The sequence below is a fragment of the Monodelphis domestica genome, chromosome 1 (genome assembly GCF_027887165.1).
Source record: "Monodelphis domestica isolate mMonDom1 chromosome 1, mMonDom1.pri, whole genome shotgun sequence".
In the NCBI taxonomy this organism is placed as follows: domain Eukaryota; kingdom Metazoa; phylum Chordata; class Mammalia; order Didelphimorphia; family Didelphidae; genus Monodelphis; species Monodelphis domestica.
Window position 1 is genome coordinate 50,744,172 of NC_077227.1, and position 17,821 is coordinate 50,761,992.

The 17,821-nt window shown below is 46.1% G+C and overlaps 1 protein-coding gene and 1 long non-coding RNA gene across 5 annotated transcripts; one reads left to right on the forward strand and one right to left on the reverse strand.

Annotated features, from left to right (window-relative positions):
* Nucleotides 1-3,205: 3,205 nt before the first annotated feature.
* LOC103096546 (uncharacterized) lies at nt 3,206-11,522 on the reverse strand. 2 transcript variants are annotated; one of them, XR_008912172.1, is made up of 5 exons: nt 9,885-11,522; nt 9,546-9,680; nt 8,266-9,324; nt 7,008-7,139; nt 3,206-5,669 (listed from the first exon to the last, which is right to left on the reverse strand). It is a non-coding gene; the product is annotated as an uncharacterized LOC103096546 (long non-coding RNA). The 2 variants fall into 2 exon arrangements; XR_008912171.1 differs by having other exon boundaries at nt 3,208-5,669; nt 8,266-9,680.
* COMMD4 (COMM domain containing 4) lies at nt 7,121-14,202 on the forward strand. Of its 3 annotated transcripts, XM_007478184.3 has the most exons (8): nt 7,121-7,612; nt 9,232-9,303; nt 9,926-9,991; nt 10,681-10,720; nt 11,522-11,641; nt 12,229-12,309; nt 13,229-13,405; nt 13,758-14,202. In XM_007478184.3, the coding sequence occupies exons 1-8, from the start codon at nt 7,610-7,612 to the stop codon at nt 13,796-13,798; spliced, it is 600 nt and encodes a 199-aa protein (XP_007478246.1). In that variant the 5' UTR covers nt 7,121-7,609; the 3' UTR covers nt 13,799-14,202. The 3 variants fall into 3 exon arrangements, with proteins under 3 accessions (XP_007478246.1, XP_056655071.1, XP_056655064.1); XM_056799093.1 differs by lacking the exon at nt 13,758-14,202 and having other exon boundaries at nt 7,352-7,612; nt 13,101-13,231; XM_056799086.1 differs by lacking the exon at nt 9,926-9,991 and having other exon boundaries at nt 7,368-7,612.
* Nucleotides 14,203-17,821: the final 3,619 nt, after the last annotated feature.

A 17,821-nucleotide genomic window follows, 5' to 3' on the forward strand; every position in this document is an offset into this window, starting at 1 on the left:
TGGATCATTGTATTGCCAACAATGGCTACATCTATCACAGTTGGCCATTCCACAAATGTTGCTGCTACAGTGTACAATTGAAACAAATGCTTTTAAGCCTGGCAGGGGAGAGGGGAAGGGACGGTGTCTGTCTGGACGTCCTTTGCTTTGGAACTCTGCCCTCAAAGGTGAACTTGAACAGATTTTGGTGTTCATGGAAACTTGGTCCCTGGTTGGCACAAGACTTCGAAGGAACCCCATAAGCTAGAGAGAGAGACGTCTCCCCCAGTAAAGCAGAGCCCCCCATAAAGCACTGTGATCTTACAATCGGGCCACTTGGTGAGGTTGACATCAATATCTCCCAGTAAGTTTGGCTTCAGGAGTGTAAGTGCTGCACTTGGGCATTTAGAAAGCATTTGCTGCTCGATGGTGGAAAGGGTGGATTGAAGATTTCTCTCTTTTGCTCCCATTTGTGAACTCCAGACTAACAAAGAAGCTTCTGCAAATGTCCCCATCAGATTTTCTAGAGATCTGCTTAAAGAAAGAGTCTTTTATAAAGCCTTAATACAAAGAGACGAATACAAATCCTGCCATCTGGATTTAAAACGCTGGCTCTAGTGCACGAGTCATCTTTTTTCCATCATGGAACCCTGAATGTGGTTTGTTTTATTCTTGCTTTTCTGAGTGTTTTTCAGTGTGTAAAATACCAGGATTGCAAAGTAAACTAATGCTGAAATTGTTATGAAAATACAAACCCCCCAAAGTTCACAGAATCCTACTTCAGGATCATCCTAAAGGGAGACGGGGATGTGAGGCAGCAGGGGTACCTCCATTCTCATCACTAAGTGTGGTGAGGGACTCCTCAAAGCCCAGCTGTTCTACCTTCTATAGCAAGAAGGTAGCAAACTACTCCTATCCTCCTGCCCATCACACTTGCCATTGGAGCCCTCCCTTCTCCAATGAACTAGCGAGACGCAGGCAGCTTTGAACAGCATCTGGAAAAGCCTGGTGCTCTTTCCCAGCTACTCCTCTGGGGAAGCCCTTCCAGAAATGTTTGGCCTTCTCCCAAGCAGAGTTTGCATTTTGTCTTCTCCCACCCCCAGGCTTTACCAGCTAGAAATCTGTCCGCTTTTGAACTACAAACACAAGCTGGCCACCCCAGAGAGTGAGAGGAGAAGACAAAAGAACCACGAAGGAACAGCGATAGGATTTGGGACCAGAGAATTCCAAGGGGCTTGGGTAGGAAAAGCCCCCTGAGCTCTCTTCTTCAACGAGCCATGCTAGGTCCCCTTCTTTCCAGCTTCTCTTCCCTCACCTTATCTGTCCTAGTAGTGCAGGTGTGAGACAGGGGTGAGAGGAGGCCAAGCCCATCACCCCAATCAGCATGATGGGGATGCCCCAGCTGGCCAAGCAAGGGCCTCGGGGTCGCCAGCACAAGCTAGGGTCTATTTTCTCAGTCTCCCAGTCCTGTGGAGCTTGGCTGGGACCAGAAGTCAGGTTCCCTGTTTGTAGGAGAAAGGATGTCAGAGGTGTGGCCTGTCTTAGCTGGCCTGGGGCTGGATACCAGGGCTTGGGGGCTTCAGGGAGAGGAGGATCTTGGAGCAGCCACAGTGACCCATGGGAAACATTCTTGGCATTCTGGGATGGGTTCTCCTAACCTGGGATTTGTGGATGGATTTCAGAGGCTTTGTCAGCTTGGGTAGGGAAAAAAAGGACATCTTTATTTCATTAACCCTTCCCTGAAACCTAGCATTTCTTTCAAATACTTACAAACATTGTGCTGAAGAGACCATATGGTGAAGAGAACCAGATGGCCAAATGGTTCCACACACAAAAATGGCTAAGAACCCTTGACCTAGGAGATGACTAGAATTCTAGTGAAGGCAAGGGGAATGCTATAGATAGATAGATGGATAGATAGATAGATGGATGGATGAGTGGATAGATAGATGATAGATAGATAGATAGATAGATAGATAGATGGATGGATGGATGGATGAGTGGATAGATAGATGATAAATAGATAGATGGATAGATGGAAGGAAGGATGGATGGATGGATAGATAGATAGATAGATAGATAGATAGATAGATAGATAGATAGATAGATAGTTTCGTTCCTTCTCCCTCCCCTAGGGCCTGCAAGTAGCAATAGAAATAAATCATTTCTTCTCTCCCTCCTTCCCTCCTCTCTCTGTCTCTCTTTATCTGTTTCTCTCTTTCTGTCTCCCTCTCTCTCTTTCTCTCTCTCTCTCCTCTCTTTCTGACTGTCTCTGTCTCTCTCTCCCTCTCTCCTCTCTCTCTGACTCTCTCTTTGTCTTTATCTCTGTTTCTCTCCCTCCTCTCTCTCTGTCTCTCTATCTCTCTCTTTGTCTTTATCTCTTTCTCTCTTCCTCTCCCTCTCTCTTTTTCTTTTTTTCTTAGACTATACTTCCCTATCTTGCCCAGGCCATAAATAAAGGGGATTAGTCACTGATCTGGTCCCACTAATACCAGGGATATTTGACCTAATTCATTTCCAACCTGGGCTTGTTTGCTCCTTCACTGGCAACCTGGGTTCAATGGCTCACCATCTTCATATTGAATTTAGTGTAGACATTCCACCAGTTTTAGCCCTTCTGCAGCTCAGAAGTTCTGAGTTCAAAAGTTCTGCCAGCATCAGCCTCCGTGGTTGCTGGAATTACAAGCCTGAGCTACCAGGTTGGGTTTAGATTAATATTTCTGAGATAAATGGGCTGGGTTCTATGTTGTTCTGTACCTCATATCTAATCTTTCTGCTGAGAGATAAGGTTGTTTTCCCCAATCTCATCTGTTCTATGCTCTCATTTTTTTTAAACCCTTACCTTCCATCTTGGAGTCAATACTGTGTATTGGCTCCAAGGCAGAAGAGTGATAAGGGCTAGGCAATGGGGGTCAAGTGACTTGCCCAGGGTCACACAGCTGGGACGTGTCTGAGGCCAGATTTGAACCCAGGACCTCCCGTCTCTAGGCCTGGCTCTCATGCCACTGAGCTACCCAGCTGCCCTCTCTATGCTCTCATTAACCTAGTTCTCCAACCAAAGAGTCTTCACACTTAACACAGTGCCCGGTACATAGTAGGCAGCTGATAAATGTTGCTAGATGATTGATTGAAATAAAGCAACCAACAAGTGAGTAAGAGGCAATTAAGCGCTAAGACTTTCCACAGTTAAAGAAAAGTACCCACCAGCTCTTTGCATATGTAAAATACTAGCATTAAAAAGGAATAACTTCTGAATTTGTCAATTTAGGATGGAATATCTATCAGAGTGAAGTTTATTTGGATTGTGAAGCAAGTAGGAATGTTAAGAATTAAGAAAGTTGTAATCTACTTTAAGTTGAGGATTTGAAAGTAAAAGGTATAAATGTTTTAATGCTTATAAGTTTAAGCTATTTTCAATGTTCAAAGCAACTAAGCATATTTCTCATCTTCAGAGTTGAAGCCATCATTAATCACACAGGGCATGTCTGAAGCCAGATTGGAACCCAGGACCTGTCATTTTTAGGCTTGGCTCTCAATCCCTTGAGCCACCTAGCTGTCCCAAACTCCATTCGCTTTTAGGAAAGATCTTTAAGCCGACTACTAAAGGACTACTAAGAAGATATAGTTCCAAGAGTTGGTACAAAATATTCCCCCAATAAGGAGGGCACATTCTGGATCTTCTTAACTCATCAAGTCATAGGGGCATTCCCTTCTTGGAATACCCAGATCAGGAAAGAAGATACGCATGCACACCACCAAAGGCACCAGGTGTTGATGGACACATGGTAGCCAGGGAGGAGAATGCAGCCACATGTCCTCTCTTCCACTTGGCAATGTAAAATGGTATTGCCTCTTTGAACACATGGTGGATTAAGAGCCAGCCTAAAGATGGGAGGTCCTGGGTTCTAATATGGCCTCAGACACGTCCCAGCTGTGTGACCCTGGGCAAGTCACTTAACCCCCATTGCCTAGCCCTTACCACTCCTCTGCCTTGGAGCCAATACACAGTATTGACTCCAAGATGGAAGAAAAGGGTTTATTAAAAAAAAAAAGTAAACTCCCCCAAATTTCTATGGTTTTGGTTTTGGTCCATGGAAATGTTTTTATGGGTGTGTAAATTCAGTGTAGATTACAACAATAACATAGCTAGCACTCCTCTAGTGCTTTACAAATATCAGCTCATTTTATTCTCACAACAAGACTAGGAGAGAGGTGCTATCATATCTACAATTTATAGATGAAGCAACTGAGGCAGATGAAGCAACTAACAGAGGTTAGTGAATGCAGCTGAGGATTTATTTGATCTCAGGGCTTCCTGACTCTGGGTCCAGCCCTCTATTCACTCCACCACCTAGCCGCACCTTTACTGGTAATTTATAATCTTAGAGAGTTGAGAGGTTGAATGATTTGTTACCCAACTCTCTGAATCCAAAGCAAGACTTCAACTGAGAGCTTCCTGACTCTAAGGCCACTAAGTCATGCCTCTTCTCTCATGGTCCATATCCTTCCATCAAGAATTCTCCATTGTGCTAGTGACCTTCTTCTGCATCTTTTAGCCTTCCCTAGGTATCAGCACTATGCCCAGACATTTTATCCTTTGCTTGGCAATCTGGCTGGCTCCCTACCCTTCCGAGCATATATTTCATGGTTGTTCCATGACTGTTCCAATGTACAAGTTATCATGGGTAACACTGAGCTCCTACCTGCAAAACCAGTTTCCTGTAAAGCTGGGCAAATTCTCTTAAGAAAAATTCCATTCACAGTAGCCTTAAAGAAGACTATTGCTTAGACTATTACAATAGCATTCCTAACTGGTCATTCCTCAGATCTCTCCTGTTATGATTACAGTGTTTCATAAAAAATTAATTTATTGATTAGGCTAACCTATAACCAATAAATGAATAAGTCAATGATCTCCTTGATGACCAAAGACCTTGAAAATCTTTCAGGCAGATCTATAAATACAGTTTGGGCTCATTTTTCAGACTCTCCCAGGACATCCCAAGACATCTCTGATTGGTGAGCAGTTAAAGAAAAGGGTGTTCATTAAGACTCTGAACTCCTCCTCACCCCAACAGGTAATGAGAGTGCACAGGCAGGAAGAGCCTTTATTGATTAACCAGGTTTTATGGGAGTAGAGGAGGAATTCCTAGGAGTTCTTAAGAACAAAGGAAATATAAAAGTCAACAGACTGGTTGGAGCCCCCCTAATCCAGGATCGTGACATAGGATTAATATAATATATTTAAAAAATTCTCACAATCCCCTCTCTGATTCTTGGGGAAACAGAAGAATGGTTTCCCCAATGAATCACCCCAAATATGATACTTACAAATTTCAGGACTGACTCACCAAGGTTTATAAGAACCTGAAGGTATTAATCATTACTTGGAGGGTCTAACTATTGTGCTTGGGGATCTCTTAACACGATGTTAAAAGTGATTGATGGACACACTGACAATAAGGATCTTACAAACAGAATAATGGTGCATGGGAGTGACATGAAAGGGATAGGTGACCCAATCTCCAGTCTGTTATGTCCAAGGTCTCATGATGCAGTTGTCTGATTTCTAAGCTTTTCTTCTATTACAGTCTTCTCTTCCTTAGGTTTTCTGGAATCATGCTGGTCCTCAGAACAGTTCCTCTTGCAGATTTGCCTTTTCCAGACCAAGTCATTGGTAACATCTTTCCCTAAAAGTGTTTAAAAAGGAGATCTTAAAGGGGCAGCTAGGGAGCACAGTGGATAGAGCACCAGGCCTGGAGTTGGGAGGATCTGGGCTTAAATATGACCTCAGACACTTTCTTGTTGTGAGCCAGGACAAGTTATTTAACCCCCTTTGCTGCTCTTCTGGCTTAGAACCAATGCTAAGACAGAATGTAAGGGTGAAAAAACCCCTAAAGAACACAGAAAACAACCAACACCCCCCCCCCAAAAGAAGAAAAATAGATCTTAACAGTTTAACACAGTCACTAAAATTTTGCATTGCCAATAGATGTCATAAGTGCTAACTCAAACCTGAGTGGTCCAGAGCCAAGGTGTCAAATTCCCAGCTAATGGCCCTGAACCAGATTAAAATATAATTGTGAAATGTTTAACAAAACAAACATTCAGTACCATGTAGATGATATTAATCTGTAGTTTTCTAAGTCCTAAGTGGCCCACCGCGATTGTTTCTATCTGAGACATCACTAGTCCTGAGGACAGAAGAGGATGAAATCCTGAGGCAAACCTCCTCTAGCCAAAGAGGTGATTGGTCTTAAAATGCCAAATCAGACATGGACAAGGTGTGAATTTCTTTTGGATGGTGATGCTTATTTATTATGAGGGCTCACTTTTTTTTTCTTTTTTCTGGGGGAATGAGGGAAAATAAGCATTTGTTTACAAAAATTAAAGAAAACTGTGTGTAGGGGGGACAGGATTGGACTCTACATTCTCTAAGATTCCTTCTGCTGTGAGTCTATGATCTTACACATGTAGGAGCAGACTACAAGGACAGCCACTAGCACCAATACTGACCTCGGCACTCCCCTACTCAATAAACTCCAGTGACTAGTTATTGCCTCCAGGATCAAACCTAACCTCTTGGGTTTAGCTGTCAGAGCCTTTCACAATCTGGTCCCCAACTCACTTTATTTTCTCCCTTCCTTTCTGTACTAGTAAACTCTAAGACGGAAAGGCAAGGGCTAGGCGGACAGGGTTAAGTCACTACTGGCACAGATCACGCAGGCAGGAAGCATAGACTGAGCCCAGATCCTCCTTACTCCAGGCCTAGTGCTCTATCCATTGGGCTACCTAGCTGCCTCCTCCAAGCTCATTTTTTTTTTTAAACCTTTACTTTTCATCTTAGAATCAATACTGTATGGTTCCAGGGCAGAGTGGTAAGGGCTAGACAGTGGCTATCAAGTGACTTGTCCTGAGTCACACAGGTAGGACATGTCTAAAGCCAATTTTGAAGCCAGGACCTCCCATCTCTAGGCTGCCTCTATCCACTGAGCCGCCTAGCTGCCCCCTCCCGGGTCACTTCTCACAATCAATTAGTTCTTTTCCTGCATTCTGCGGTCTAGTCAAACGGGGAAGTTCTCTTGCATCTCCGCTCTCCCTCTCCCGGGCAGAACCAGCCCAGGGTTAACTCCGGTCATTTTGTATCCTCTGGGAGAGCCCTGCAAAGGTGGGGAGAGTTCAGACTGACGAGCGTTTATTAGGCACCTTCTGGGTGCCAGAGGCCGCGGCAGGTGCTGAAGGTCCAAAGACAGAAAAAAAAAACAATCTGCCCAGGAGGAGGAAACGGCAACCGTAGGCTGGAACGGAAGGAGGAAGACAGTGAAACGAACTGTCAGTTTCAAGAGGAAGTCCCGGGGGGTGGGAGGGGGAGGGGCGCAGGCTCCCAGCCTGCCTCCCTCTCAGATCTAGAGTCCCTGGGAGGGCGGGGTGAGCCAGCTCGACTCGGAACAGCCTCCGAGGCGGTCCTGGGTCAGCTGATCCGCTGGGAGGCTAGTCTTGGGCTCCGCTACATCACGTGAAGCGCTCCAGCATCAGCTGACCCAGTTCCTCTAGGAAGAGAGGAGGAGAAGGAGGCGGCGGCTGAGCTGGGGGTATCGTTGGGTCAGCAGGCCAGCGCCCGGCGCGCAACATGGTGAGGGCCTGGGGAGGGCCGGCTGAGGGGTTGGTAGCCTCTGACTCAGGGCACACTCCCTGCTTTCCTAGTTCTGCCCAGGGGTCCAGGCCCTGCAAGTCTCTTCCATTCATTCACTCTCCCTGCCTGGTGGGGTATTCCTAGAATATTTGGGGGTGTCTTGGGGTGGGGATAAAGGAAAAGGGCCCCCCTGGGGAGCAGGGAGCGCCCTAACCCATTCATACCGATTCTTAGTAGAGGGCCTGGGAGAAATCTTTTTTAAATTAATTTTTAAATTAAAAACTCATAACTTCTCTCTTAGAACAATAGAGAGGTGAGGGCTAGGCAGTGGGGGTTAAGTGACTTGTGCAGAGACACACAGCTAGGAAGTCTTGAGTCCAGATTTGAAACCAGGACTTCACATCTCAAGGTCTGCCCTTCTATCCCCTGAGCCACCTAGCTGCTCCTTAGTAAGTCTGATAGACCTCCAGACTCCTGGGTAGAAAACTTTAAATTTCTATAGTGGACCTACTGGGTAAATTCCTTCTGCTAGAGACTTGCCAGACATCCTATAGAGAGTATTGATGCTATATACATTAAGCACATCATCATCATCATTATTATTATTACAATTAGGAGATTCAGCTTATCTAGTAAGCAAAAGAAATACAAACCTCTTAGAAATTAGAAAGGGGGCAGCTAGATGTTTCAGTGGATGGAGAGCCAAGCCTGGAGATGGGAGGTCCTGGGTTCAAATGTGACCACAGACACTTTCCAACTTTGTGACCTTGGGCAAGTCACTTAACCTCCATTGCCTAGCCCTTACTAGGCTTCTGCCCTGGAACAAATAACTGATTCTAAGGCATAAAGTAAGGGTTAAAAAAAATCAGAAAAAAAAATTTAAGATAACTTCAGAGAGGAGGGGAATGGAAAAGCTGAGGCTGTACTTCAATCGGGGGCCTGATCTCTCAGTTACTAGATGACTCTCAGGTCCCTTTCAAGCCTGAGGTTCTCCAAATCTGGGATGGGATCTTTGTGGAGATCTGGAAGGAAATACGATTTGCAATTATTCTTCAAGAGAGGGAAGAGGCCAGGCCACCCTCATGGGTCCTCAGCTCTGAACATCTTAGGGGAGCTTCAAGGCTAGCCCCCACCATGCCAGCACTGAGGGAGAGAGGTCAGAGATTCTCAGTGTCATCCAGACTAGAAAAGAAGGGAGTCCCTTTTCCGTCTCTAGGCTTCATTTTTAGAAAGTAGATAATAATGTTAAGAGCTTTGCAAACCTTAAAGCACAATGTAAACACCAGTCATTATTATTAGGGTTAAAGTTCTTCCCAGGCCCTAAATCTGTGAGCCAATGATCCCATCCCCTCGCTCAGGCTAGGACCACACTACTGTTATTTAAGCCCTCCCCCCCCCCCCAACAAGGGAGAAGAATTCCCATGTCTCCCTTTTCGTCACTACCCCTACTTGCTCCTAAATGAGTATTTCCTGAAGTTTCACATCTCTGATTTTTGTCCAGTGCCTGGCCTTCTGGCCCCATGAAGTCAGGAGTGACCTGCCCCATCCCCTGTAGCATATCACTGCCTTCAGCCTTCCCTTCTCCCCTCTGAAGAGATCTGTGGTTCTCCCTTTTCCAGAGGTTCCGGTTCTGTGGAGACCTGGACTGCCCAGATTGGGTCCTAGCAGAGATCAGCACGTTGGCCAAGATTGTTGAGTATTTTGGTTTGCTCCTGTGTTTGGGGAGGAAGAGGGAAGCTTGAGGGGAAGGATGTGGGTGTCATAGTCTCTCTCCCATTGTGGGGTGGGGTGGCAGGATTCTGGGATCCCTGATACCTCGAATGCGTTCTCTCCTTACTTCACCCCAGAAGCCCTCACTTCTGTCTCATCGCAGCTCTTTCCTGATCCCCCAATTACTAGTGCCTCCCACCCAAATGACCTTGTATTTACCTACCTGGCATTTATTTGTAGTCTTTTTCTTAATATTTATTCTGTATATACTTATATGTGTCCTCGTTGTCTCCCAATGAGAATGCAAACACCTGGAGAGCAGGGACTGTTTCATTCTTCATATTCTCGGTCCCTGTGACTAATTAATTGATTATATGTTATATTATTTGTATACTAATTAATTGATTATGCAAAGACAAACAAGTCAATTAACAACCCCTGAACCTTAGATTCTTTGTAGAATGGGGATGCTCCTGGTCTCTCCCCCCTGACGGTTATGAGAATCGAGTGAGGTGGGGCCTTCAGAGGGTTTTATAACCAGAAAGGACAGAATAAAGCTCACTCTTATCAGAAGGCCGGATGACTCCTCTCTTTCCTCTACAGTCTTCCGTCAAGCTGAAGCTGATCTGCAGCCAGGTTCTGAAGGACCTGCTGGGGCAGGGGATTGACGTGAGTTGGCCTCCGTCTTGGGTCCTGAGGTCCGTTCTCCTGGGTGGGCGGGTGGCGAGCGGAGGTTCTGAAGCCTTCCCTGGGTCATCGGGGTCAGTGCCGGTTCCATGCCCTTCGGATCCTCCGGGCCAGCCTCGAGCCCTCCTAGTGAAGCCAGGACGCAAGGAGAGAGAGTGGACTTCCCAAGGGAAAGAGTCCAGAAGATGGACTGGTAGAAACAGGATTGAAGCAGGCCAAGTCCGGCTCTCACTGGGGAGACCGAACGTTACGACTCAGAAAAACTGGCTTATTGTCGTACTGATTGCCTAGGCTTAAGGGAGTGATGGAGAAAAGATTTAATAGTGCAGGTTAGGCGAAAAGTATCTTATGGATACTTTTTTGGTTGAACAAATTGTTTTTGTTGTTGTTTTGTTTTGTTTTTTTAACTCTTACCTTGTGTCTTAGAATCAATGATAAGGATTAGTTCTAAGGCGGTCAGGGCTAGGCAATGGGGGTCAAGTGACTTGCCCAGGGTCACACAGCTGGGAAGTGGCTGAGGCCAGATTTGAAGCCAGGACCTCCCGTCTCTAGGCCTGGCTCTCCATCCACTGAGCTACCCCGCTGCCCTTGGTGAGCAAGTTATTGAAGTTCCCCCCCGCGTGGGATGGAAGATGGGACTCAGGGTCATGATAGGGTCTCTTTTCTTGCAGTTTGAGAAAATCCTGAAACTTACAGCCGATGCCAAGTTTGGTGAGTCTGGATGCCACCCCCACGTTCATTGCTAGTTAGCTGTGTCATCTGCATGTGCAGGCACTGAAGCTGCCTCCTCCCAGAAGCCTTCCCTGACCACCTCCGCCATTAGCACCCCCATTTGGTTTATGTTATCATTACACTCCTCCCCACGCTGCGTAGGCTGGAGGAGTGACATTCATACCACAATGATCAGTCAACAGGCTTTCATGAGACTCAGGTTCTGCCCTCAAAGCTCACCATCTGATGGGAGAGACGGCCTGGAAATGCTTTTACCCCCCTCAGATGGGAAGCCATTCATGCGTTTTCTCTTATCTGAAGCCGCATGAGAAGAATGCCAGAGCCACAGGCAGAACATAAGCCCTTGCCCAGAGCAGGCGTGAAGTACAAACCTGTCAGGAAGATCTGAGTTCTCTCAGTGACCCTGGACCAGTCATTGGCCTCCATTTGATTCCGCTTCCTTCTCTGTAAAATAGAGATAATAATAGCACCTACCTCTGAGGATCAAGTGAAATAACATCTGTGAAGTGCTTGGCACAGTGCTCGGCACATAGTGGGTTCCACATAAATATTAGCTGTGACTAAAATGGGGTGATGACAGCAGCCGCCCTCTGCAGGGTCGTTGGGAGGTTCGGGTGGGATGTGTGTAAAGTGCTCTGCAGACGTGAAGCGTTCTAGAAGTGGTGCTGTTGTCCTTAGCATCACCATCGGCATTGCAAAAACACCCACAGGTAGGCAGGGGCAGCGTGGGTGTCCCCGGGGACGTCCTCGGCCTCTTTTCCATGTCCTCCCTCCTCCCAGAGTCGGGTGATGTCAAGGCCACCGTCGCGGTGCTCAGTTTTATCATCTCCAGTGCAGCCAAACACAGCGTGGACAGCGAGTCCCTCTCCAGTGAGCTGCAGCAGCTGGGGCTCCCCAAAGGTTATGGGGGTCAGAGTGGGGGGAAGGGGCTCCCCAAAGGTTATGGGGGTCAGCGTGGGGGGGAGGGGCTCCCCAAAGGTTATGGGGTCAGAGTGGGGAAGGGGCTCCCCAAAGGTTATGGGGGTCAGAGTGGGGGGAAGGGGCTCCCCAAAGGTTATGGGGGTCAGAGTGGGGAAGGGGCTCCCCAAAGGTTATGGGGGTCAGAGTGGGGGAAGGGGCTCCCCAAAGGTTATGGGGGTCAGAGTGGGGGAAGGGGCTCCCCAAAGGTTGTGGGGGTCAGAGTGGGGGGAGGGGCTCCCCAAAGGTTATGGGGTCAGAGTGGGGGGAGGGGCTCCCCAAAGGTTATGGGGGTCAGTGGGGGGAGGGGCTCCCCAAAGGTTATGGGGGTCAGTGGGGGGAAGGGGAGATGTCCGCTGCCATCGCTGCCTGCCTCCCTCCCCAGCTGTGTGAGCCTGTGAGCCCCCTTCCCTGAGCTGGGAGCTGGCGGGGAGGGCGGTCGGTGGCTTCCCCCTTGGGGTCTCTCTTCAGACTCTCGGCCCTGCCTGTCCTGGGTCACTGACTCCCCCACCGTCCCTGCTGTCCTACAGAACACGCCTCGGGACTGTGCCGTTCCTATGAGGAGAAGCAGGGCCCTCTGCAGGAGAGCCTGAGGGGCAGCAGCCTGAGGCGTAAGTGTGGTTTGGAGAGGGGCCAGATGGCCTAGGGTCACCCGAGGGAGGTGCCTGCGGGGAGCCAGGGGCTCAGGGGCCAGAAGGCTGGACTGTAAGTCAGGAGGGCTGGCTTCAAACCCTGCCTCAGAGCAGTCCGGCCACCTCTCCTGGCCTCAGTTTCCTCAGCTGTAAAATAAGCGTGTTGGACTCAGTAGCTTCCAAGGTTCCTTCCAGCCCTGGCTCTAGGCCGATTCTGTGTCTGGAGAGAGAGAGAAAGTGACTAATCCAGACTAAGGACCAACTCGACCCGAGCAATAATTGAGATCATTTGGATATCCAGAGTACTCAGCCCCACACACAGCCGTGATGTTGGGAAGATCACCCATGGGACACCCCCACCCCACCCCATCCCCGCCGCCCAGGTCTAGCTAGGGAGCCAACAGGAAAACCGAAATAACAGATGGTATGTGGCAGGGGTCAAATAAGGGCAGTAAAAGAAGACACATGATCCGGGGGCTGTAATCAATGAGGGTCTTCCTGGAGGAGGCAGGCCTTGAACCAGGCTGTAAAGAATGGGGATGATCACCCTGACGTTTGTCCAATATGCTGTATTTCAGAGCTCTTTTCGATACACAGCTGCATTTAATTCTCATCCCTGCCAGGCAAGGTTAGCGAGGAATTATCATCCGAAGGAACAGACGCTCCCTGAGGGCAGAGACTCATTTTCATCTTTGTAGAGCTAGCCCAGTTCCTTGCATATAGTAGATGCTTCATTGCTTTTCTAATGAATTTTTATCCCCATTTAACAGATAGAATAGTTGGGTTCCAGAAGAGTTGTGTGACTCATTCAAGTCATAGCAAATCTTTGGCAGAGCTGGGACCTGTGGTGGTTCTTGGTGACCGCCGGGGCCTTTTAGTCTGCTCTCCTTCCTCACAGTGAGCAGACTAGAGAGTGTTGGCTGGCGTGTGGACTACACGGTGACCTCCAGCCAGCTCTGCCACGTTCATGAGCCGGAGGTGCACCTGAGGCTGGATGTTCGGCAGGAGCCAGATGGTCCAGCAGAGCCTGTCGCCATGACGCTGTCCATGAAGAAGTTCCAAGTTCTGTTGTCAGGTAAGGGAGAAAGAGGTCGGCCCTTTGGAAGTATAGAATTCCACGGGTGGTCTGGTCCAACCCCCTCATTTTATAGGTGAGGAAACAGGCTGAGGGAGGCTGAATGATTTGCTCCAGGCTTTTTCCTCTGTGCTATGCTAATTCCCTCTACAGAATACCCATCTTTGAGTAGCCATCTAGCCTTCATTTGCAGATGTTCAATATAGTGTAACTTACTGCCTCCTAAGCTAGCCCATTTTCCTTTAAGAAGCTCTCATTGGCACAGTTTACATCAACTATACAATGTACCTCTTTGTGGCTCTGCCCCTCTTCCCAGCTCCTTCCATGTCCCAACCCACTCTCTGTCTTTCAGAACTCAAACAAGCACAAGCCTTGATGGGTTCCCTTGGCTGAGAGCTGACCGACATCAAGAAAAGAAAGCCAAGGAATGAGGCTGGCTCAGCTCAGACCTACGTGATCCCCAAACCTCGCTGGCCAGACTCTCTTCATATTTGGGCTGATGCACCTTCCCTCTGTCTACAGCACCCATTTGACCTCTCTTCCAGGCCTGGATATGTTTGGCTCCCATCTTTCAGAGCTGCTTAGCCCCAAGGAGCTCAGCAAAAGGACCTGGTTGGATTGAGGATTCCTTAAGGTGCCTTCCTGTCATCTACCCTCACCAGCAGCTTGCCCTAGTTTTGTACCCTTTTGTTTTGTTTTGTGTTTTTAAATATAAACTCATCTGTAAAATTTTATTTTTCCTAATTTTGTACCTTTTTGCTGGAGGTTAGAAGGAATAAATATTGTCATTGAGGTTGTGTATGACTTCTTGAGATGCTTCTATCTCTGAAAGAGCCAAGAGAAGACTCTGGGAAGACATTATCTGTGTAAAAAGAAGAGAATTGAGGCTTGAGACTGGTTCCAAGACTCGGTGCCCTTAGGAAGTTGGGAGAGAAAGACCCTACTGTTGGCTGGAATGCTCAAGGAAGACTTCTCAGAAGAACTGGGCCTTGGGGGCTTGGCCCGTAAAGGGTGAACAGATCCAGATGGGTGGAGGGAAGGGCAAGGGCATCATCCCAGATGAGGGAGATGACCATGGAGCTGGAGTGGACATGATGTGTTGAAGGTAATGAGGGCAGCAACCTAACTAGGGCAAAGAGCACAGGTTAGGAAGCTGAGAGATGAGTTGAAGGACCAGAGGGAGGGTCAGTGAGGGCTCCCATCTCCTTTCTAAAACCACTTTCATACTCAAAAAGAGTCAGTTATTTCTCATTTCTTGAGCCATCTTCCACCTCTGTTCTCACATTAACCTCAAGACAACACCGAGAAGAAGGCAGGACTGTGATGATGCTTCATCTGACCTGCAAAGAAACAGGCTCACAAAGGAAATTAGTCACAGAGTGAAGACTCACTTTCTCCCTGAATAACAATTTTCTCAGAAGCTTTTTTAAAACTGATGGAATGCATTCCTTGAAACAGCCTGGGGAATCAGGCAAGCAATCATCATTTATATAGGGCCTACTATGCCAAGAGCTGGGCATACTAATACAGAGAATGAAACTGCTCTCGAGAGGCTTATATCATAATGGCCATGTTAGCTAGGGAACTTGGAAGACAATCCCATGATGCCAGAAACCCATGAGATTTAGGCCTGGATGCAGAAATTGCTTCTTCACGGCAGGAGGCACAGATTGGGAGCAGGAAGGAGCCTTTTGGGGAAGGCAGTGGCCTTGGGTGGTCCTAAGCTGTCAAGAGCAGGCAGAGTCAGAATATGGATTGTCTGATGTTGAATGATGTGGTCTGCTGGCTGGAGATATCTTGGAGCTCCAGGCTCCATTCAAGAATCAGGAACCCAGAAAGTCAAACACACAGGGAAGGGCTTCAGGTTCCCATGCCCTTACTGAAAGCCTGCTTTGACCAATGATGTGTGGGCGTTCTTGTGCACTTGGTTATTTACTCCTAGGTACCTGGGTTCAGAAATAGTACTAGGGTATAATCTCTTTGAAAATATATTTCCTATGGGGACAGAGAATGATTCTGTAGCCTTATTATCTGTCCCTTATCACTTTGCTATTTTGTCATTTTAAAAAATTTATTTCGTTTGTTGCATTTTAAGTTCCAAGCTCTGCCCCATCCTCCCTACATCCCTCCACTGCATACCACAGAAAGCAATATTTGATAAAGATTAGAGAGATAGATAGAGTTGGATGGATAGCTAGGCAGAAAACTAGAAACCGAAATACCTAGATAGATAGAACTGTATGATGCATACTTCCATGTATGAGTTCATTCTCTGGAGATGGACATTCACAGTCATTCTTCTGTTGTCACAAACAGTATTCTCTTGGTTCTGCTTGTTTCACTCTTCATTATTTCATGTAAGTCTCTCTCTAGGTTTTTCTAAAATCAACCTGCTCATCATTTCTTATAGTGCAATAGAATTCCATCACAATCATACAACTTGTCCAGCCATTTCCCAATAGAGCAGAACCTCCCCAGTTTCCAGGTCTTTGCCACAGAGAGGGCTGCTATAAATACTTTAGAACATAGGGGTTCTTTTCCTTTTCCCCATGTCACTTCAGGAAACAGACCTAATAATGGTATTGCTGTGTCAAAGGGGACACACTGTTTTATAACTTTTTGCTCTCCAAATGGTTGGATTAGTTCACAGTTCCAATAACATCATAGTCATGTCCCCATTTCCCCACGTCCTCACCAACATTTTTTATTTTTCCCTTTGATCGTTTTAATCTGACAGGTATGGGATGATATCTCAGAATTGTTTTAATTTTCATTTCTCTAATCAATAGCAATTTAAGCATTTTTTACATGACTATATATATATAGCTTTGATTTCTTCATTCAAAAGCAGCCTGTTCATATCCTTTGGCTACTTATCAATTGAAGAATGCCCCACATTTTTATAAATTTTACACAATTCTCTATATACTTGAGATATGAGACCTCTATCCAAAATCTATACAATTTTCCCAGTTTTCTGCTTTCCTTCTAATCCTGGCTACACTGGTTTTATTTTTATGACTTTTTTAATTTAATGTAATCAAAATTATCCACTTTATATTTCATGATGCTCTCTTTATCTCTTGTTTATTCATAAATTCTTCTAGCCATAAGTCTGATAGGTAATATATTCCAAATCTAATTTGTTTATATTTCCCTTTATGTCTAGGTCATGCATCTATTTTTTTTTTAAACCCTTACCTTCCATCTTGGACTCAATACTGTGTATTGGCTCCAAGGCAGAAGAGTGGTAAGGGCTAGGCAATGGTGGTCAAGTGACTTGCCCAGGGTCACACAGCTAGGAAGTGTCTGAGGCCACATTTGAACCTAGGACCTCCTGTCTCTAGGCCTGGCTCTCAATCCACTGAGCTACCCAGCTGCCCCCTGTCATGCATCTATTTTGACCTTATCTTGGTAAATGGTTTAAGATATTGATTTATATCTAGTTTCTACCAGCCTGCTTTCTTGTCTTCCCAATAATTTTTATCAAATAGTGAATTCTTACCCCAAAATTTGAATCTTTACGTTTGTCAAACAGAAAACTGTAATAATCATTTATACTCCATTCCACTTATCCACCTTTCCAATTCTTAGTCAATATCTGACAGTTTTGATAATTGATACCACTTTAAGATCTGGTACTGCTAGACTGCCTTCCTTTACATTCTTTTCCTTTGATATTTTTGACCTTTTGTTCTTCCCAATTAATTTTGTTACTATTTTTTCTAGCTAAATAAAATAAATTTTTCATAATTTAACTGTGATGACACATGCACCAAAATATTTATAGCAGTACTTTTGTAGTAGCAAAGAACTGAAAATAAAGTAGATGCCCTTTAGATTGAAGAATAGCTGAACAGGATGTGGTGCATAAATGTAACAGACATTACTGAGTCTTAAGAAATGATGAACAGGCAAAGTTTTAGGAACTGATGCTAAATGAAGTGAACAGAACCAGGAAAATAATCTACACAATGAGCTAGTGTTAATAGGCATTTGCAGAACCAGGAAAACATTGTACACGGAGACTGATACACTGTGGTACAATCAAACGTAATGGACTTCTCCATTAGTGACAATACAGTGTCCCTGAACAATCTGCAGGGATCTAGGAGAAAAAACACTATCCACAAGCAGAGGACAAACTGTGGGAGTAAAAACACCGAGGAAAAGCAACTGCCTGACTACAGGGGTTGAGGGGACATGACAGAGGATAGACTCTAAACGAACACTCTAATGCAAATACCAACAACATGGAAATGGGTTCGAATCAAGAACACATGTGAAACCCAGTGGAATTGTGCGTCGGCTGGGGGGGAGGAAAAGAAAATTATCTTTGTCTCCAATGAATAATGTTTTGAAATGACCAAATAAAATATTGTTAAAAAATTCACATAACCCACCATCTTTAAAGAT